The sequence below is a fragment of the Lathamus discolor genome, chromosome 3 (assembly GCF_037157495.1).
Source record: "Lathamus discolor isolate bLatDis1 chromosome 3, bLatDis1.hap1, whole genome shotgun sequence".
Lineage (NCBI taxonomy): Eukaryota > Metazoa > Chordata > Aves > Psittaciformes > Psittacidae > Lathamus > Lathamus discolor.
In genome coordinates, this window is record NC_088886.1 from 66618292 (window position 1) to 66638507 (window position 20216).

At 45.8% G+C, this 20216-nt stretch overlaps 2 protein-coding genes across 8 annotated transcripts in view; one reads left to right on the forward strand and one right to left on the reverse strand.

Moving 5' to 3' along the window:
* SH3BP4 (SH3 domain binding protein 4) overlaps positions 1-1693 on the forward strand; it is a 31166-nt gene extending 29473 nt beyond the window's left edge. For both annotated transcript variants that reach the window (XM_065669673.1, XM_065669674.1), the window contains one exon: positions 128-1693. In XM_065669673.1, the coding sequence (XP_065525745.1) occupies positions 128-352 (225 nt within the window). In that variant the 3' untranslated portion in view covers positions 353-1693. The remainder of the gene's footprint in view (positions 1-127) is intronic.
* A 3666-nt stretch (positions 1694-5359) lies between these two features.
* The window catches only part of LOC136009639 (UDP-glucuronosyltransferase 1A1-like), a 28575-nt gene continuing 13718 nt past the window's right edge, over positions 5360-20216 (reverse strand). For 2 of the 6 annotated variants that reach the window (XM_065669675.1, XM_065669676.1), the window contains exons 2-5: positions 8709-8840; positions 8430-8517; positions 7785-8004; positions 5360-6460 (exon numbers count right to left, since the gene is read on the reverse strand). In XM_065669675.1, the coding sequence (XP_065525747.1) occupies positions 6163-6460; positions 7785-8004; positions 8430-8517; positions 8709-8840 (738 nt within the window). In that variant the 3' untranslated portion in view covers positions 5360-6162. Of the gene's footprint in view, positions 6461-7784; positions 8005-8429; positions 8518-8708; positions 8841-11147; positions 12026-13523; positions 14385-18858; positions 19784-20216 lie in introns of those variants that run through there. The other 4 variants (XM_065669679.1, XM_065669678.1, XM_065669677.1 and 1 more) reach the window with 4 other exon arrangements.

Below are 20216 nucleotides of genomic sequence, written 5' to 3' on the forward strand. Positions count from 1 at the left end.
CCTGGAAGTGCTCACAAACCATGCGGACAAGGCTCTCAGTGACATAGGTTAGTGGTGGCCAGGGCTGGACTTCATGATCTTAAAGGTCTTTTCCAATGCGGTTGAGTCTCTGGTTCTCTGACCACAGGCCATGTGGAAGCCAGCGTATGACTTCCTTCTCACCTGGAGCAGCCAGATGGGCGACAGCTATCGTGACGTGATCCAGGAGCTGCACACTGGGCTGGACAAGATGAAGAACCCCATCACCAAGCGCTGGAAGCACCTCACTGGCACCCTGATCCTTGTCAACTCCTTGGACATGCTGCGGGCAGCTGCCTTCAGCCCACAGGACCATGAGGACTTTGCCATCTAGGTCCTGCAGTGCTGGTTTTGTCCGTATCAATTTTGCTGGGGTGTTTATCCTGTGCTTTCCCCACCCTTCTTTTTTAAGCAGTTGACTAAAAAGAGATGGAGGTTGTTGCTCTTCTTGGGCTTTGAGAGGCCAAAGTTTCTAAGTTCTCCACCAGGACTGGGAATCCGCAGGAGACATCCCTCCTTGGTGGGAAGGCATCCAGCAGGGAACGGCTTTTCCTATGGCATTGCTACCACTTCTTTCTTACTAAAAAACTTCCAAGGGGCGGGGGGAGGGAACACGAGAGAGATCCCATTTTTTAGGCATTTACAAATAAAAGTCTACTTTTTGTAACAAGCAGGAAAGTGTGGAACCACTTGGGGGGCGCTGTGTCTGGTTTTTACACTGTAGAAACCCCTTTTAAAGCGTTTTGGAGCTGAACGTGAGTCATGTAAATGTGTCTTTTGAAGAGGACACAGTCAGTGCCCACGGGCAGGCTGCCAGACAGTGAAGCACGACTGGAGCTTGGGATGTCCTCAGCCCAACAGCATCTTTCACCAAAAAGGGTTTATTTCAGCAGGAGATGTTTTAAGTGCTCACACACTGTGGAGATGAGGCCTCAGTGCCATGGGTTAGTGGTGGCATTGGCAGCGCTGGGGAGCGGTTGGATTGGATGAGCTTAAAGGTCTTTTCCAACCTGGTTGATTCTATGATTCTCTGATTTCAGGTTTTGTTCTCAATTTCATTGATTTCTGTTTGATTTGCATGTCTGCAAATCCATGTTTTCTTATGGCAGGGGCTGGAACTGGATGATCTTAAAGTCCTTTCCAACCCAAACCAGTCTGGGATTCAGGGATTCTCTGGCCATGTTCCTCTTTGCTTCTACCCAGTCTGGGAAAGAAGGGCACCAGCCTCTGATTTAGGCTGACTGACTCCTTCTTAGCACTTCAGCTTCCAAGGAAGGATTTGGCTGCTTTTTCCCCTTGGGCCAATGAAAGGAACCAACTCCTTCAGCACCCTTGCAAGTGCATTCACACCACTTCCTCCTCTGCTTCAGCCAGCACAATGGAATGGTCATCTCGCAGCAGCTCAGCATTAGTGACTGAAGATGATGTGTCAGAAGAGGGAATGAAAGTCACCTCTGGATTATCAGTGTCTGTACAGAAGAGCTGCTTTATCCATGAGGTTTGCTTTGTCCTCACCAGCGCTTGGTGTCTGCACATCCAGCTCAGTTTGCAATGAGAACCAGCGCCTGATTAAAAGCCCTGGAGCTCTGTGGGCATCTATTTCCATCCCTAAAAATCCCCACTGAAAAGCAATTGCTTTGCTTCCTTTCCAGCTCTTAATTAAATGCTAGTCTTAGATTAGCTGCTGTCAGGACACCCCTGTCTTGCAACACGAGGAGGAGCTGATCACAAGTGCTTAGAGGAGAGGAGGTGGGTCAAGGGCTGCTCATAGGTTTGCCTCTTAGGGCAGGTTTCTTTGTCACCGAAGTCTAACCAAAGTTTCCTTGTCTGGACCCTTTTGCACCTTGATAACCCAAACCACCTTCTTCAGGCCTGATCCCTTGGAAAACATGGGCTTGAATGACTTGTAAATGGATGGAGGTGGTATTCATCCCATCATGTGTTCCCAGTTTGACCCTCTCAAGCCTCCTCTTGGAAGTCCTTTGTTCTCATAACAGGCTTTACCCAAAGCATCCCCTGGGGCTCACCTCTTAATCACTGGTGAAATCCAGGGACTTCCAAGCTACAGGTGACACATTTAGTCTTCTTCATTATAATGTGGGAGGGAGGCAGGCTATAAAGGCATGTTTTTCCCAAAGGCTGTGTGTAGAGAGGTCTGGCCAAAACCCAGGCAAGCTTCACTTACTGAGCAGTCAAGGGGTGACTGGTGGCTTGATTTGGGGTGGAAGGACCCTGATGTCCTACATGGAAAGGAAGGAGCCTCAGGCTGAGGAGATGAATGTGTTTGTTTTGATACTGCTTACCAGACTCCCTTGATGCTGGGTTGTGGTTTCCCCTTCTTTCCCCACCCCTTACAATCACTGGACCCTTTCTCTAAATGAAATCATTTTGCACCCACTCTGAGCAGTTCAGACCAACCATTTGTGGCCAAAACTCGATGGGACACCCCCACAATCTACTTGAGCAGCCTCAGAAAGGTGCCAAACCCCAGTTCCTGCTCTGCTTTGATTACCCCCCACTCAATGGTAATTAAAGCTTCCAGCAGATGCTTTGCAAAGCCTGGTCCCTCGCTGGGAGGGATGCTTGGTAACAGATGTAGCTTGCTTGGCTCTGCCCTAGCCAAGAGGGAAATGTCACACCCAGCATAAGGCCGGGAGCATATCAGGGAGGAAATCTACTCCATTTGCTCAGACAGGCTGTTGAAGCCGGGTCATGCCATAGGATAAGCCAGACAGCGTGTGGCTGGCAGGGTTTTAGGATTTGCTGGTGACTGAGCAGCCCATTCTAATGACTTGCTTTTATCATCCTGAGCAATCAGATCTGGTGTATGAAACCTTTTGCCCTTCCTTAATGGGAAGGCAATTGATTCTGGGAGCGCTTGCTAGTACTTGTCAAGTAATGTGCAACAGCAGCTTATAGGGAGAGCCCTGACAACCCACCACAGGCAGGGTGGGAGTTTGCTCTGGGACAGATGAGCTTGGAGACATCCTTGTCTGTCCCAGAAGTACCAGCATCCTCGGGCAGTGAGGAAACCGTGGGTGGTGGAGATTTGATGGTGATGGATTTACACTTAAACAAGGGAAGTTCAGGCTGGATATAAGGAAGAAGTTCTGTGTGAGGTTGGTGAGGTGCTGGTACATTCCTCTGGGGGAGTCTGTCCTGCATTGTTTGGTTCATTTTGGCAATGGGTTTTCCCCAGGTTTCATCCCCTCACCTATAAATAACTTCTAACCCCACCTCTGCAGGTGAATTAATTGTGCCTGCTAAAAGGACCTGTCTTGCTCTTGCCTGGGGACGAGCTGGACCAAGTGCAGCGTGTCATGGGATGGGACATCTCTGGTGCCAAACCCCACTGGGGTGCTGCATGGGGATCTGCAGGGGTATAGCTCCAAAGAAGGATGCAGAAGTGATGGCAGCATCACTCCTGCACTGCTCCCACTCTTTCAGGGAGGAGGGCAGAGCTCTGGACCATCACAGACATGGTGCCTGCAATCCTGAAGCAACTTGGTGGATGCATATAGGTTTGGGGTGAGGGGTTTTGAGTTTGGGATGTTTTCTTTGAGGGGGTGGGGGTGTTCTTGTTTCTTCTTGTTTTACTGTTAAATGGGGCTGGTGCTGCCCTTGGCAGGTTGCATCCCCTTGCCTCTACTACATGTGCTTTCAGTGCTTTCCAACAGTGGGAAGCACTGAAAGGGGGTTTGGGAACTCCTATGAAACCCCCCCATGACAACTGGAGTCCTGGCTGGCTGCTGCTGCAGCAGGTATTTACTTCTTAAATCAAGTGAAGTCATTGCAGTGTGAGCATAAAAATAGGAGCAAGCAGGGCAAGGCAGCACTGGGAGCCATGTGCTGGTGGCTGCACCGGGCACCCTGCACAGTGGAGGTGGATGGGGTGCTCATTGTGAGGTCACTGCTGTTTCTTGCTCTTTGCCCATCAGTTTGTGCCTCCTTCCTGCAAGGACAGAGAAGGGATTTTGGCTCCTGTCTGTTGGCAGGTGTTTAAAAGAGATTTAAGGGTTTTCAGGCAAAGCTCAGGCTGCGGTGCCTGCACGCTGTAGCGAGGTGGAACCTGTGCAGCACAGGGAGAGGAGCAGTGGTCGTCCCTGCCTCAGTTTCCCCTTTTGGGAAGTGACCCAGTCTCAGTTCTGCTCCAGAGATGATTGCCCCACAGCCTCTGGCTCCTCACTCATTCTGAAATCCATCCCTGAGGAGCAGGGTCCATATTCACGGTGCGTAGGTGGGTAACCAAGTCACTAGAACTTCCCCCAGTCCACTGGCTCTGCCTTGGTTGGGAAGGATGTTCTTGTTCCTTCCTGTCAGTGACAGCATTAATGATACTGGACTGCCCTCTGCTGGGCACAGCTGAAACGACACAAACGGGGCTGTTCGCCAGTCCTGGCCTTGCACATTCCCAAAATCCCTTTCTCTCCATCTCATTTTTCCAAGGGGAAAGAAGGAACAGGACAAAAGAGGCGAGGCTAAGGAGAGCGGAGGGAAAAGGAGAAGAGGAGGACACCTGGTTTCTGCTGCTGTTTTGTTTTAGTTGTGTTCAAGTTCTTTCTAGAAGACATGGGATGGACATGTTGAGTCTTTCTCCCTTTATCTCCTACACAAGAGGGGTTTGAGTTAAACCATAACAAAGCCAATTAAGATTCTTTCTAACTCTGTTCATCTGATCTGAAATCAAGGGGTTTTCTCTTGTCCATGCAGAGAAAGTCACTGGATGGACTGTGGGGACATCCAGACATGTCACTGCAGGAACTGTGTGGAGCTGCAAAAGCTGCACCTTAAAAGGTCAGCAGCTCTCAGGCACAGTGGAGGCTCTCTGTGTGACCCAAAGAAGGATTTCCTTCTGTTTACCAGGGGCAAGAGGAGGGGAAGCAAAGGCAGAAGATGAAAGGTCCTGGACAGGTTGCATTGGCATGGGTGCCCCCAGGAGTCAGGCACTGCAATGGGGACAGGCTGAGGAGAAGATGGACTGTCTTCTTGAACTTCACAGCTCCCACTGAAGTACCTGCTTTTTCAAACAGCAATAGAAAAGAACAGCAGCAGGTACATAGCAGGTTGCCTGTGCCATGATATACTAGGATGTTCCAGCCTGTTTTGAGCCCTCAGTATTAACTTTAAGGTCTTTTCTGACTTTTTAGCAGTGGGAACTGTGGCACCTTCAAGAGGTAACCTCTCAGCAAGGACTGAGTCACCAAGTAGTGATGCTGAGAACTGGCTTTTGTGCATTGAGGTAGCTTCCACACCATGAGGCTTCTCCAGCTCTCTCCCCATGATTGAACAAGCTTTCCCTTCTCCAGCCCCATATCTCTCAAGTTAGAAAACACAAGAGCCATTATTGTTAGTACTGGGGATTTATTTATAAGGCTGGGCTTTGGGTCTTTACCTGAACAACATTTACAACAAGTAAATCAATTGGGTTTTATGAACAAGGATGCTTACGAAGCTCTGATCACCTAACTGGTAAGCTTCAGATTTGAAACTGGTAAGCTTCACTCTGCCTGATGGGGAACTCAGGTGAAACACCAATGTCTTTACAATGACTTCCCTGCCAAAACAATAGTTTTGTTTAGGGGACTGTAAGCACACACAAAACCCATGTAAGATGTGCATCTAGCTAGCTTATGTGACACATCAGTGTATAACACTTGCCTCTTCTTTAACAACAGCTATACAAAGGTTTCAAAGTGCTTCATAAACCTGACAGCCATAAACTAGAGCAAATGGTTCTCCTAAAGCCCTTGAAGCAAAATCTCATGAAATCCCTATATGTGTATATATATATATATATATATATATATATATATATGTGTGTGTGTGTGTGTCTCCATTGCAATAGAGGTAAAAAAAAAAAGGAAGTCAACGTGAGTCCTCTATACACCAAGATGTGGAAGCCAGGAGCCTTGGACTTAACACTGGTATCTTCCCAAGTGACTGAAGTGCTCCTATACAAAGTAATTTTAACAATCAATTCTTAATTAAAGGCAACAATTATATCAGTGAAACAACCCCTCCCATAGTGCTAGTTTAAAGGAACTATTATTTCTTGACTGAAAGTCAGTAATCAGTGTGATTTGGGATGGTCTCTGATCATCTGGTCTGGAGTAGAGGTTTATCTCCTACCATTGGTTTCACCTGCTAGTGGGACTTGGATTTGGTTGGCTTTCTGGTTCTTCCCTTCTTACAGCAGCACCTGCGGCAGCAGAACAGGCAGCACTTCAGAAAAATGAAGAGGGAGAGTAGGACCACCACGATGAGAAAGGCGATGACATCCAGAGAGTGGTACTGGATCCAGTTCAGGTCGTGAGCAGCAGGTCGGAGGTGTGGGGCTCCTTTGTGTCTCATTACAAACTCCACCCAGTGCACAGCCAGGTCCATGGGGTGGATGGGCCTGTCGAGGTGAAGCTCTGAGAGGCGCTTGATGTTCTCTTTGTACCTGTCAAGACAAGATGTTCAGTGCTTTCAGTGACTTGTTCTTCTGAGACTGTGGCCCCAGAGGAAAGGGATGCGGTGTTATTTGGCTCATAGCCCACTGGGAATTTCTGTGGTGGTGTTTCCACAGAAGGATAATAGCAAAGTTATGGGCCCAGAAAAGTGCTGTTTTCAATGGCAAAAACAGAGGGAAAGGTTTTAGGAAAGAAGAAAAAGAAAAAGCTTATTTTGAGCTGTCATCAGAATCTCCGGGATGAAGGTATCTGGTTGAAATGTGACTGAGTGAAGAAAAACCACCCAGTTTTTCAAGCTCAAGATGCATTATTATTACTGTTGTTATCATTGCTCTAAGAATACTGCTTAGGAAGCAATGGCAATAAGGTGCCATTTCTCAGAAACATGATGGGGGAAGAGGATGCCAAATACTGAGAAGCCTTCAGAGAAGCAGGGAAGAGGACAATATGTCATAGAATGGTTAGGGTTGGAAAGGACCTTAAGATCTATCTATCTCCAAAACCCTGCCTATGGCAGGAGGGTCTTGAAGCACCCCTTCACCATGATGCCTTAAAACACCTTAGGCATGCTAACTGTAATACAATGGTGTCTAGAGTAGTTCCCTGTATTGCCTCAGCATAATCTTGCATGTTCCTCCAGCTCTGTGCGGGCATTGTCCAGCTTTGCCAAGCCAGGCAGCAGCTTACTGTGCTCCTATGAGCACTGGGAGGGGATATGACTGAGAAAGCCTTATGAGGTCTGTTTAATAAACTCTGAAGCTGGAAGACAACACTTCCTGATGCAGCACAGCCTCTGAACTACACTGAGGCACCTCCAGTTGCCTCTCTTTGGGATATCTTCATGCATAGAGCATTAGCCAGGCAGCTGAGCCTTTCAGCCTTTTCAGGCTCCCCACTGACCCACGACACCACCAATTTGGGGAACAAAACCAGTTTGCCGCATCTCCCTTCACCAATTGCCTTTTCTGCCATGTTGTATCAAAGCCCTCTACATCACTGCCTGATCAATTTTGCTTTGTGCTCATCTTTTGTCAACTTGATTTTTTCCATTGCATATATACCCCATCTTCTCTGATATGTGAATCCTCTCATATCAGCTGGTTCTTGTCACCTAATGCTTGTATTTCTGAGCAGCAAGAAGGACAGTGTTGTTACAAGGACAGGATGAGGTTAACCCAGGGCCAGCATCAGCCTCTCAGTGATGTAACTGATGTAAGAAGGCATGTAAGAACAGCTTAATTCTGTTAAGCTGGAAGCTAGCATGGTGGTGTTAGACAAGAGGAGAAGGAGAAAGGCTGTGTTTCTATTACTGACTTTTTATCATTAATAACTGTGTGCAGGGCAGTGGATATGTCTTGTGTTGTCATTTCAAGTATATTCAGTGTCAGTCCTGCTCCCCGTGACTCTATTCGCTTGGCGTTGTCCATCTGGTCTCCAAATAAAGGCATCAGCACCATTGGCACTGCATTGCATATGCCCTCGTAAATGCCATGGGAGCCTCCGTGGGTAATAAAGGCACGAGTCTTAGGGTGAGCTGTGGAGGAAAGAAAGACTTGCTTAGCTCTTTGATTTAGGAAGTCACAGTAGCACATCCCTAGGGAAAAACTGCCACAGAAAATGGCACTGGTAGGTGTCAGACAATAACTTTGTGTTGTCCTGTGCATCATTACTTATGACTGGAGGCTAGGCAGAGATAAAGACCTCCATTTTTGACATTAAGGGGAGTCAAGTGTTGAGACAATCCCAAACAGAGTTGTTTCATAAGTCAGTGGTTTTGAAGGTACAATCAGCTGCATTTCTAAGAGATGAGCTCTGTTTCAAACAGCAAAGGCTGTTAAGGAAGCCCTGTGACCCACAGTGATGCAGGGAGTCAGCATAAATAATGCCAACATTGCCTTACAGCAGCAGTATGGGATCGAAAGCAACATGCTGGTATCACTCAAGGTATCTCAGACCTACCGAGAAGGTCGTTCTGGGGCAGCCATTTGGTGAGCTTTATGTTCTTGGGCATGTCAGAGGGCACTTTTCCAGTGTATCGCCACAAAACCTTGCAAGAGAAGTAACCAACATATCAGTTCTCAGCAAGTGGCCTCTTGCTGCTCCGCAGTGGGTTTTCTGGCATCAGGGAGCAGGAGAAAGAAGAGAGGAGCAAGCCCACTGAAAGCTGAAAGTAATCATGTACTGTGTTTGAAAACCATGTTGGATTGCTGTGCTGCAAGGGGAAGAGGGAAACCATACCGTTTGAGGGACTGTTCCCAAGGCATCTGCAATTTCTTTGGCTTTCTTCATAGGGATCTCAGAGACCATGGAGCCCAGGGAGAAGACAATAATGCCATGTTCTCCAGAGGCATTCACAATAGCTTCGAATTCCTGCCAACACAAAGCACATCCTTAGTCAAAGTCCTTTTCATGTCATATGCCGTAGGTTCTGTCACATTCCCACAAAACTGCCAGGAAACGCAAGAAAATAAACAGTCAACACAACAAAATGCTGATCAGGAAAATTAGTTATCTATATTCTCTATCTATCTCTATATATCTATGTATATCCATAACCTGTTCAGCATGGGGAAGCTGAATGGAGACCTCAGAGCAGCTTCCAGTATCTGAAGGGGGCTACAAGGATGCAGAGAGGGACTCTTCATCAGGGACTGTAGTGAAGGGATAAGGCATGATGTGTTCAAACTGAAACAGGGGAAGTTCAGGTTGGAGATAAGGCAGAAGATATTCCCTGTGAGGGTGCTGAGGCGCTGGCACAAGGTGCCCAGAGGAGCTATGGCTGCCCCATCCCTGGCAGTGTTCAAGGCCAGGTTGGACACAGGGAATTGGAGCATCCTGCTCTAGTGGAAGTTGTCCCTGCCCATGGCAGGGGTTTGGAGCTGGATGAGCTTTCAGGTCCCTTCCAACCCAAACCAGTCTGGGATTCTGTGATTCTATATGAAAATGAGTCCCAGGGACAAAACAATGGGCACATGTGGCTGAACAAAGTTAAGGAGGTGCCTGAGTTTTGGCAGAATTGGATCCTGAACCGAGATTCAGGAGGGAAGTGAGAAAAGACTGACTTTAAACCAGTCCTGCAGCAAAGTCTGCCTGCTCCAAGACATCAGTGTCTGTGCTGCAAAAAAAGATGCTGGAGCAATGAAGGAGATGAAGTCCACTGCCAGGTTTTAATCTGTTTTGGTCAGTTGGTTTAACTAATAGAAGGACTAGATCTGTCACTTGAATCCAAGAACAGAGGGATTCTAATGAAGCATAAAACCAGCCAAAGTCTGGAGCAAAAATCCTGTGCCATTGAGAACTATTTGGTAAAGCCAGGAAGGAAAGGCAAAACCAGAGGGAATTGTTGCAGGCCTCAGAGTTAAATGAATGGACTAAAATGAACTAGATGTGCCTGTAAGTCTGTTGGAATTTCACCTTTAGGATCTAAGGGGATAACTGAGATTGACTCTCTTAGTTTATGAGTGCCCTGGCCCTTCACTTGGGACTGTGTCCCAAATAGAAGGAGCCATCAAAGGTTTGGTGATAGTTGCACCCTCAGGAGCAGACCTGATGCTCTCCTGGGGGCAAAGAAGATGAATCGTAACTCTCATTTCAGAGCTTAGTTCTCTCTTACTAGATTTCTCTGAAGAGATGCTCTTCATCTGCATTAAGGCATCGTAGATGGGAACGTAATGATTGGGAATTCTGACCTTGCTTCTGTATAAACTCCCAGACATCTGGGATCTACAGAATCCTCCCCATGCTACAAATGTGCTTTTCATACCAATTCTTTGGGCAGTGGGTGACTTGCTTCCTGCAGTTCCGGATGCAGTGGAACACAGAACTATTCCAAGGCCTATTTATATTCTGTGGGACCAGTCACATCACTGTTCCTCTGTTCTTTGAGTGCTTTTGTGTGCTAAGGTCGGACTTCCTGCTCTGAAGTGCCACTAAGTTTAGGAAATGTTTTGCAGCCCTGCTTTGGGAATAGAAAATCACCTAAAATAACCTTATTTTAGTAGTCTTTTTAACTAGCATCTGCTCCTCTTGGTGGGTGCCACACACCACATCTCTGAAATACCTGAGGAAATAAGAGAAAACATTAAGAATGAGGAGGATTTCTTAGTGGAAAGTGGCAAATATGCCATATTTAGGAATTTTTGCGTAGTTCAAGCAAAATACAATTGCAGTCCAGCTCTGGGACAGAGTATTTGACGGAGAAGAAGCAGATCTCTAGCTGGGTGCTGGGGATTCCACTTGCTGCCTGAAATTCCTGCAGAAATCCACCAGGATCTGGCTTGCTGCATTGCCCCAGCTAGCACAAAGTCTTGTAAACTGGTACACAAATGAAAGCCACTGGAAATAGGCAGCTTCCTTTGGGGAAGGAATTGTTCCTTAATCTCCATCTAACCTTCCCTTGGCACACCTTGAGGCCGTTTCCTCTTGTCCTGTCACTTGTTCCTTGGGAGAAGAGATCGACACCCTCCCCCAACCCGTCCTCCCCCCCCCCCCCCCCCCCCCCCCGACCTTCTTTCAGGTAGTTACAGAGGACGTTATTGCACAAGGGATGCAGAGCTGCAAAGTGGTGTCCTTTCCTAGCACCTTCCACCTCGTTCTTTCCGCCTGGAGCTCCGTCTCCTGGTGAGAATGAGCTGTGCAGTCAGAGCTAAACTAAAGCGGGGGAAAAGGGGAACTAACCTGGGATAACGCTTTTTTCTGAGTGCAGCTTATGCCCCCAATCAAGACCATATTAGGCATTAAGGGTCTGGGATACTCAAACACGAAGTCATATTTCATGAGCCAAATAGATGCGTGGCTTAAGAGCTCCAGCAGTGTTGCCTCTCGTTGGAGGAATTCTTTGATCACGGTATTGTATGGTGCATAAAGGAAACTGCAAAGCAGAGAACTGCTCAGGCTAGCAAGGAGGTTGCCCACACGCTGGAGAAGCCTCATGCGGTCCGTGTAGCGAGTGAAGAACCTCGGAATGTAGGAAGGAGGATGCGGACAGAGGGTAGCATGGAAGTCTAGGCTGCATGGCAGTCCCCGTACGAGGTACACGGAAGGGAGGGAGAGATGTTCAGCCACTATTTGTCCACATGGAAAAAAAGGATCCATAAAGACAGCATCAAATTTGCTTTCTCCAAGGGATTCAATCAGCTCTTTGTTACCCAAGAGATGTTTGCAGGAATCCAAGAAAAGGGATGAGATATTTGCCAAATTGGAGAATTTTGCTGAGAAGGGTTGAGGTGTAAAGCTCCTATAGCCCAGATTTTTAAACTCTGCCTCCACAAACTCCTTGGTGTAAGACACACGGTATGTTTTCATGGTATAACGCCCTGACAAACCTATCCGCAAGTTTATCTCTGGTGCAAGCACCACAATTTCATGTCCCCTGTGTTGGAGCTGCTCCACAACCGGGCGCATGCTGAGCCAGTGGCTGCCATCGATGGGTATAACCAAGAGCTTTCCACCTTCAGCAAAGGTCCACAGGAGCAGGAAAAGCGCAAGCCAGGAGGCAAGAGAATGAAATCCTGCATTTGAAGAACCCATTTCCCTTGTGCTGTCAGCAAAGCTTTAAAGAGCTGCCAAACTATTGCAGAGGAAGAGGATTGAGTCAGGGGGTACTTTGAACTTTAATCTTAACTGAGGGGGTTAATTTTTAATGGGCTGGCTGTCTTTAGGTAGAAATGAGGATAATTTTTAACTGGGAGTAAAGATTGGATTTATTATCTTCATGAAGGCTTTAAGCGAGCACTGAATGCTTGAATTAACAGGAGAGGGCTCAAATGTGAGAGGGAGCATGAGGCACTGAAAAGCGGCACAAAAGTCATGAATGAGAGGTAACACCTGAGCTAGCAATCAGTGTTTTACTAACACCCAGTTAATGATCAACTCCCTGCCTTGAGTCTGCTCAGCTGATTGGATGCAAAACTCAGATGAAAAGCCTGACCTTTAGAATACTTTGTGCTCTCCAAGGCTAACCAAGAAGCAACGACTGACAGATTTGATATAGAGTGAGTTGATAAGGTTTATCTTCAGATTTCTTTCTATATTATAGCAGTTATCAAAATGAAAGCCCTCACTCTACAGCAGTACATGTGATGGTGCAAGCTTAGCAATAACTTCTGCTGTTGCAACACCACTGTGGTCTGGAAAACAGAACAAACCATTGACATCTGCACTACTTGCAGAGCCACTTGGGAGACTTGAAACAGGGAGGGATGATAGGTACTTACAATCCCAAGGGCTTCTTTTTCTAAGCATTCTCTTCTATGTTCCCATGTATTGCTTCTTATACAAAGTCAGAGGCAAAAGAGCTCCCTCTAATGTCTTTGCATATCCCTGGTTTTAGGGTATTCGAGCACATTTTCAGGCTCTACAGCACAGTACAAGTGCCTGGGTGTATCCACAGGGTTAAATCCACATTTCCGTGTTTTGGCCAATCAAATCTCCCTTGTCTCAAATCCCCCCTTTTTCTGTCCTTTTGCAAATTCTTTTGCAACGTTTTATATACTAGCATTGCCATCAAAAGTCTTTTGGAAATAATTTCCCGTTTCTACTTGATGCTTAGTTTCATTAATTTGCCAGGCTCCATAATTTATCATAGATCAGTATTCAACTGTTAGGGATATTAAATTAGCTGATCTATAATTATTTTGTTATTTATCTAGCTATAGCATACATTCCATGAGGGTAGATTGAGAAGAGACTTTAGGAAGAAGTTCTTCATTGTGAGGGTGGTAAGGCCCTGGCACAGGTTGCCCAGAGATGCTACGATTATAGTGACATGCTTACAATAAGCTAAGCTATACCTAGGCAGCTACACAGCTTAGGCAACTTCACCTAAGCTCTCCTGAAGAGAAACCCCTCAGATGCTTGTAGTGCAAGTCTGGTGATCATCTGCAAGAGCCTGAGATTCCTGCTCCCAAATCATGCCATCCTGGTGGTCGATCACATATTGGCTCAAGCACAAATATTGCTATAGGAAGCATATCTTTAATTGCTAATAAATGCTATATTTAGCATCAACATATGCTAAAGTCATATGTATGATCACCGTGAACCATGACAAACCTCTGATAATGGCTGCTTCTGCTTACAGTTGATGCCTCCAACATAGACCATGTTTGGCATTATTGGGCGTGGATACTCAAAAACAAAGTCGTATCTCATCAGATAAACGGATGCTTGGCTAAATAGTTGCAGCATTGTTACTTTTCTGCGAAGAAACTCAGAAGCTAAGTTCTTGTAGTTTAAGTAAAACAGGTCACAGAACACATGTTCTGAAGCCCCAAGCAGGAAGTTCTTCACACGCTCAGCAAATGTCATGTTATCTGAGCTGTACGTGAAAATTTTTGGCACATAAGAAGAAGGACTTGGACACTGGGCGGCTTTGTAGTCTAAATTGCATGGAAGACCACGCATGAAGTACACTGAAGGGAGAGAGAGATATTCTGCAAGAATTGGTCCACAGGGCAACACGGGATCCATCATAATGGCATCAAATTTGCTGTCCTGGAGGTACTTCATGAGTTCTTCATCATATAAGAGATGCCGACAAGAAGTAGTGTACACATTGGTCAGTTCTGATAAATTGCTGAATAATGTGATTTTGTCAAGAAGGGAAGGGTTGGTAAAACTCTTTTCACCAAGGGAATTGTAAAATTCATCCACAAACTCCTGTGTGTAAGGCACGGAGTATGTTTTGATGGTAAAAGATTGTGAGCTTTTAAGGAGCAAAGCAGCATCAGGAATCACTGCAACAACTTCATGCCCCCTCTCCCAGAGTTTCTCCAGAACCACACGCATGCTCAGCCAGTGACTTCCATCCTGAGGTATAACCAAGAGCTTCCCACCTTCTGCCAAACTCCAGAAAGAAAGAAAGAGAACAAGCCCCTTGTAGATTTGGTACCTCTCCATCACTGTCCTGGGGCTATCGGCAGGAAAAGGAATTAACTGTTCCTTCTTACTTCCAAGCAGCGTACAAAAGCGAGAAAGAGTTGTACCTTATTTATGCTTGATGGTCTTTAATCTTTCCCTCTACAAAACATTTACTATGACAGCTTGTTGACGTTCAAAGATCATGTTTTGGACAGTGATAAAAAGCATCGATAAGAGTGCTATCAAGGGATGTAAAGCAAAATGCGTTTTCCCTGCATTGAAATTATCTTACATGATTCAGAACAATTAGCAGGACCTTTGATTAGTTGTTTGTGAAGGGATATTGCTGGGTCAGGGTTATTTTGAGTCACTGTGTACTTGACAGCCATATGCCAGATTCAAGTCAGGAATCTACTTTTATGGCCACTGAACATGTTGCAATACTGACATGAAAGACCTAAACTTTCTCTTTTACCTCAGAAAGGTGCCTGGAGTTCACACAGGATGTTCTCCATGGTAAGCAGGAGCTGGCACGAGCAGCAGTGGTGTCACCAAAGTCACATATTAACCAAAGACAGTGATGCAGCAGAATATGTAGTTCCTGCTCAAGAGGGGCCATAAGAGTTCATAGGTGAGTGGCTTGAGGCCAAACGTCTCTTTGAAAGTAACGATGCAGCAGAATATGTGGTACTTGCTCAAGAGGGGCTACAAGAGTTCATAGGTGAGAGATTATAGGCAGAACAGTGTTGAAAGGTCTCAATAACAGTTTCTTTTCAAGAGTATAAAGCTTGGCTGTGGTATGAGCCAAGGGAAACCCACACTTGTGTACAGAACACAAGAAGACGGGAGAACAGAGTTTCTGAGCTGCTCCTGCTTGTGCTATGATGAGATTTTTAAGGCAAAAAAAAACCCCACCATGTTGGAAGTCTTGTTCTTTATAACTCAGCCACAGCCTGTAGCTACTTGATGGGGAGTAACAATGATGCTGGAACCCAACTTCTCCAGGTAGCAGTAAATAGCATAATCAGGACCACAGAGCAGTTTGATAGATTGGGACTGAACACTGAGAAGAAGGTTTTTGCCTCTGAAAGTGTTGAAGGCTTGCTTGTGATCAGCTGAGGCTGATCTGATGTGGAAGATTATCCTACTCCAAAGACTTGTTTAGATATCCAAATTAGATTGATTTGAATGGGATTTAAGCTCCTAATTATTCTTGAGAACCTGGGTTGAAGCTGCTGCTAATGATGCAATGGAACCTAATGGGTGGAGTATGTGCCTCTAAACAAAGCTATGTCCTTAGACACAGAGAACATGGAAAAACACATGAAAACTTTCAAGATAAACCCAGAAAAGCAATTTTTGCTGAAAACAAGTACCTGACCAAGCATTAAGGTATATTTCATGGAAAGGGAAAAGGTGAATGCTGGAAGTTTGCAAAGGCAAAATGAGATACAAGAATGATAACTGAACAAGAGCACTGGCTGGAGAAGAGATACTGCTTTATATCCTCCTACCAAGCACACCTGATTGGAGAGAGCGCTGAATGATTTCTTCATGCTATGCAGCAGCCTGGAAGAGTTGTCTTGGAGCAGGTAGGGGTGATGGGATATCTGGTTCGTGAAATGGTTACTTTTGCCAAAGGTACCTGAGGGTGATAAGCATGTTCTAAGGCTAATACTGTTATTAAAAAATTCATGTTGATAGCATGTCCTACATGTGGCATTGTGATTCTCACAAGCCAGCAGGAAGGACTGTAGCATCTGAGGAAACTGCATTAAGAGGAAGGAGTTTCAGACATCAGTACAGTCCTGTTCTGCAGCCTGTTTAAGCAAAACCTTTCCCTCTAGCTGGCAGTGAGGTGACATTAAAAGACCAAAAACTAGAGGAGGTGGACAGAAGGTATTGTTGTGTGCCACAGGGTTAGCTGAAATACCTATGTGTGCATTTTCATGTTTCAGAGAGAAGAAGATCTCACATAACAAGGTGATGCTGGAGACGGGCTGAGAGAGCTGGGCTTGTTTAGCCTATAGAAGAGAAGGCTCTTCAAGGGGAGACCTTAGAGCAGCTCCAGTGCCTAAAGGGGCCACAGGAAGCCTGGAGAAGGGCTTTGGACAAAGGCCTGTAGGACCAGGACAAGGGGAATGGCTTTAACCTCCCAGAGGAGAGACTGAGATGAGCTCTTAGGCAGAAGCTGTTCCCTGTGAGGGTGCTGAGGCGCTGGCACAGGGTGCCCAGAGAAGCTGTGGCTGCCCCATCCCTGGCAGTGTCCAAGGCCAGGTTGGACGCAGGGGCTTGGAGCAAGCTGCTCTAGTGGAAGGTGTCCCTGCCCGCGGCAGGGCGCTGGAACTGGGTGAGCTTTAAATTCGCTTTCAATCCAAACCGCTCTAGGGTTCTACCACTACACACGCCCCAAGGTGGCAGTATGCACGCAGAGATCTACCCAGAGTTGCAGTTGCGTGTCACCCTGTTCTGACATACAACAGGCCCTCAACTCTCGTGTTTGATATCTCGTGGCTTTCGCATAGTCTATAAATTCTTCTAACATTTCAGCCAGACGTGCATTATTTGTGTAACACTATTATAAAATGATATAAACCACACTGAAAGGTAAAACCAAACCAGCAAACCCCTTAAGGGTAAGAGTTGCGTCACTGCATTTTGAGCAATACACAGAAGCCCTTTCACGTGAATGTGAGTCCAGAGACTGAAGTCCACACTTCTGCCTGTTCCAAAGGCAAGAAAAAGAAATATTTATTAGGAGAAAGTAAAGCTAAAGTGCAGACTTGAGTGCCAAGGTTGTATGTTGGAAGTGGTACAGCAAGTACTCCCAGTTAGAGGACTCCATGATAACCTCCTTGGTAAGTCTCTAAATCCTGGCAGTCAGAATGTATTAACCACCTCCTGTTAACCACCTAAATCCTTTTTAAATCCATAGGATTTGTCTACAATGAAATTAATCTGTTGGTGCTGAGAGGCAGATTTTTTGGAGGTGGATGGTGTGAAGAAGTACTCGCTTTTGTTAGCTTTAAGCTAGCTGCCACCACATTTCAGTGTTAGTCCCAGGTGAAGTATTGGAAGAAACCACGTATTAGGTCCCCTTTCAGCTTAACTAGACTTTGCAGGATTTTATAGACCTCTGTAAGGGATCCTGTCATAGCTCTTCTCGTAGGTTTAGCTATCAGGTTTATTCCATCTCTGCTTTTCTAGACTGAGTGCTCAGTTCCCAGTTCAAATCCTCTTAAGAAGGCTTCATTTTTACTGCAGGAGAGTCAGCTTTGTCTGAAAAATCAGCCCTATTTCACTGTTCTGCATAGCCAGTATCTGGAAAACTTAAGAGGAATATTTCTTCTAAAGCTGGAGAAGTGGGCTAAGAGCAGCGTCATGAGGTCAGCAAAGGCTAAACCGAACTTCTGCTGCTAGGATGGGACAGCCCCATGGCACAGGACAGGCTGCACTCGAGCTGGATAGACAACACCCCTGCAGGAAATGACCCAGAGTCTTTGTGGACAGAGTTGAATGTGAGTGATACTGAGTGTGTGCTCTCACAGCTTCAGAGGCAATAGCATCCTGGGCTATACAACTAAGAGTACAGCCAGAAGACTGAAAGAGATGAGCCTTCTTTTCTGTTCAGTACTTGAGAGACGTGAAGATATGTTTTGGGCTTTCCAATACAAAGACAGACATTAATGTAGTTAAGTAAGTCCAGCAAAAGCCAGAAAGACGGTTAGAGTCTGAGGTCTGTGGTGTACAAAAAGGGGCTGAGAAAGATGGACTTGCTTAAGGTTGGGAAGAGAAAGATAACAGATCTTATTGCTGTCTTCAACTCCCTTAGCAGGAGGGCATAAAGAAGACACAAAGCTGCACTCTTCCAGGAGATTGACAGTGACAGGACAAGAGGCAACAGGCACAAGCTGCAGCATGGAAAATTTTAATTTAATACAATAGGATAAGAATAATAAATAGGATATAATGAATTGTTTTCACTATAAGGGTAATAGGAGATACTCAAAACCTGACAATACATAGAATGGAACAACCTGAACAAACTGGATGTGCTTTGACTAGGGTGTGCAGAAGGGCCTGCAAAGGACCTTCCGAATGAATGTTTTACGAGTCTGTAACAATTCAAATCACAGAAAAGCCTCTTTAAATTAAAAATTATGGGACTGTAGAGGAAAGCAGTGTGACAAGCTGGAGCACAGACTGAGCAAAGGTCTTCTCAAATGAAAGTCTGCCTTGCACATCAACAGCCTGGAGTGAAGAGGCTACAAAGCAACTTGGTCTAATGTCAAAGCTGGCTTAGAGCAGAGGCACAGGACCAGTGAGGAGCTTCCCAGATCTAATTCCATATACATTTTCTCCATCTTTATGCTGTGATATTCAGATGCCTTCACTGAAACTAGTACTGGCACCTCTTTGCAAAGACCCTACTATCACCCATAGAAAGAGACCATTTGAACAAAACCTGTGTGTTTCAGAGTCTGTCAAAGCCTGCAAGGATGACAAGAAAAAACAGAGTACAACCCACCTGAGTTAGCTTCTTGTGAGCACAGGTTACTCCACTAACCATAATCATGTTGGGCATCAATGGTTGCGGATAGTGTAAAACAAAGTCCAGCTTCATGAGCCAAATGGAAGCCTGGCTCAAGAGATCATTCACAGTGACATCTCGCTCAAGGACCTCAGAAGCCAGTTTCGCATATGGTTGGAAGACAAAATCACAGAGAAAATAATTCGGGAAGTCAAAGATTAGATTCTTCACCCGCTGGAGGAAGTTCATGTGGTCTGTAAGTCCTGTGAACATCCTGGGGATATAAGAAGGGGGACTGGGACATTGGGTGGCTCCATATTCTAAACCACATGGCATTTTCTGCAAGAGAAACACTGAAGGAAGTGAGAGACGCTCTGCCACTATTTGCCCACAGGGTAATATAGGGTTAGTAAGGACAGCATCAAACTCGCTCTCCTCAAGATAGCTGATAAGCTCTTTGTTGTACAGTAACTGTTTACAGCTGGCCATCAACATGGCAGAGGTTTCTTTTGTCCGTTGGTACGTCCTAATAAATCTTTCCAGGAATGATCCTTCTTCAAATATGTCCTGAAAAAAAGCTTGGAAGCTTCCATCCATCTCTTCCTGTGTGAAAGGGACTGGGTACGTTTTCATAACAATACCCTTAGAGGGCTTTATGTGTAAACTGATTTCAGGTGCAACGACGAGTATTTCATGTCCCTTCTGCCTGAGACCATCCAACACTTCTCGCATGCTAAGCCAATGACTCCCATCCACTGGCACCACCAGCAGCTTCCCACCAGCAGCCAAACTGAGCACAGATAGGAGCAAAACTAGCATCACCATGACTTGTGCAAGAGCCGGGCCCGTTTCTCCAGGTATGTGGTGGGTGCAACCCAAAAAGCAAACCACTTGCAGCACTGAAGCAACAGCATCGGCTCCAAGCTTTTATGCAATCTGTGCTCCAGCCTAACTTTTGATCCTTAAGGTATTTGCTGTGTGGTAAATGTATAATCATTGGCTTGATACAAGGCTGCATAATAAGCACTTTGTTCTAGCCCAGTCCATGTGCTGGTGGTGTTGGGTGTATATACCAGGCAACTCTCAGTGCGCAGTTTACACTGTAAACAGCACAGTGGGGAAACTCAGAAGCCAGTTTTGTGTATAGTTGAAAGACAAAATCACAGAGAAAACAATTTAGGATGTCCAGGATTAGTTTCTTTGCACTCTGCAGAAAGTCTGTGCAGTCCGCGTGGTCTGTAAATACTCTGAGGGTGTAAAAAGGGGGATTGGGACACTCAAGTGGTTTCAAAATATAGACAACATAGCATTACCCCTTAAAAAAAAATAATCCCAAAACCACAGAAAGAATTGAA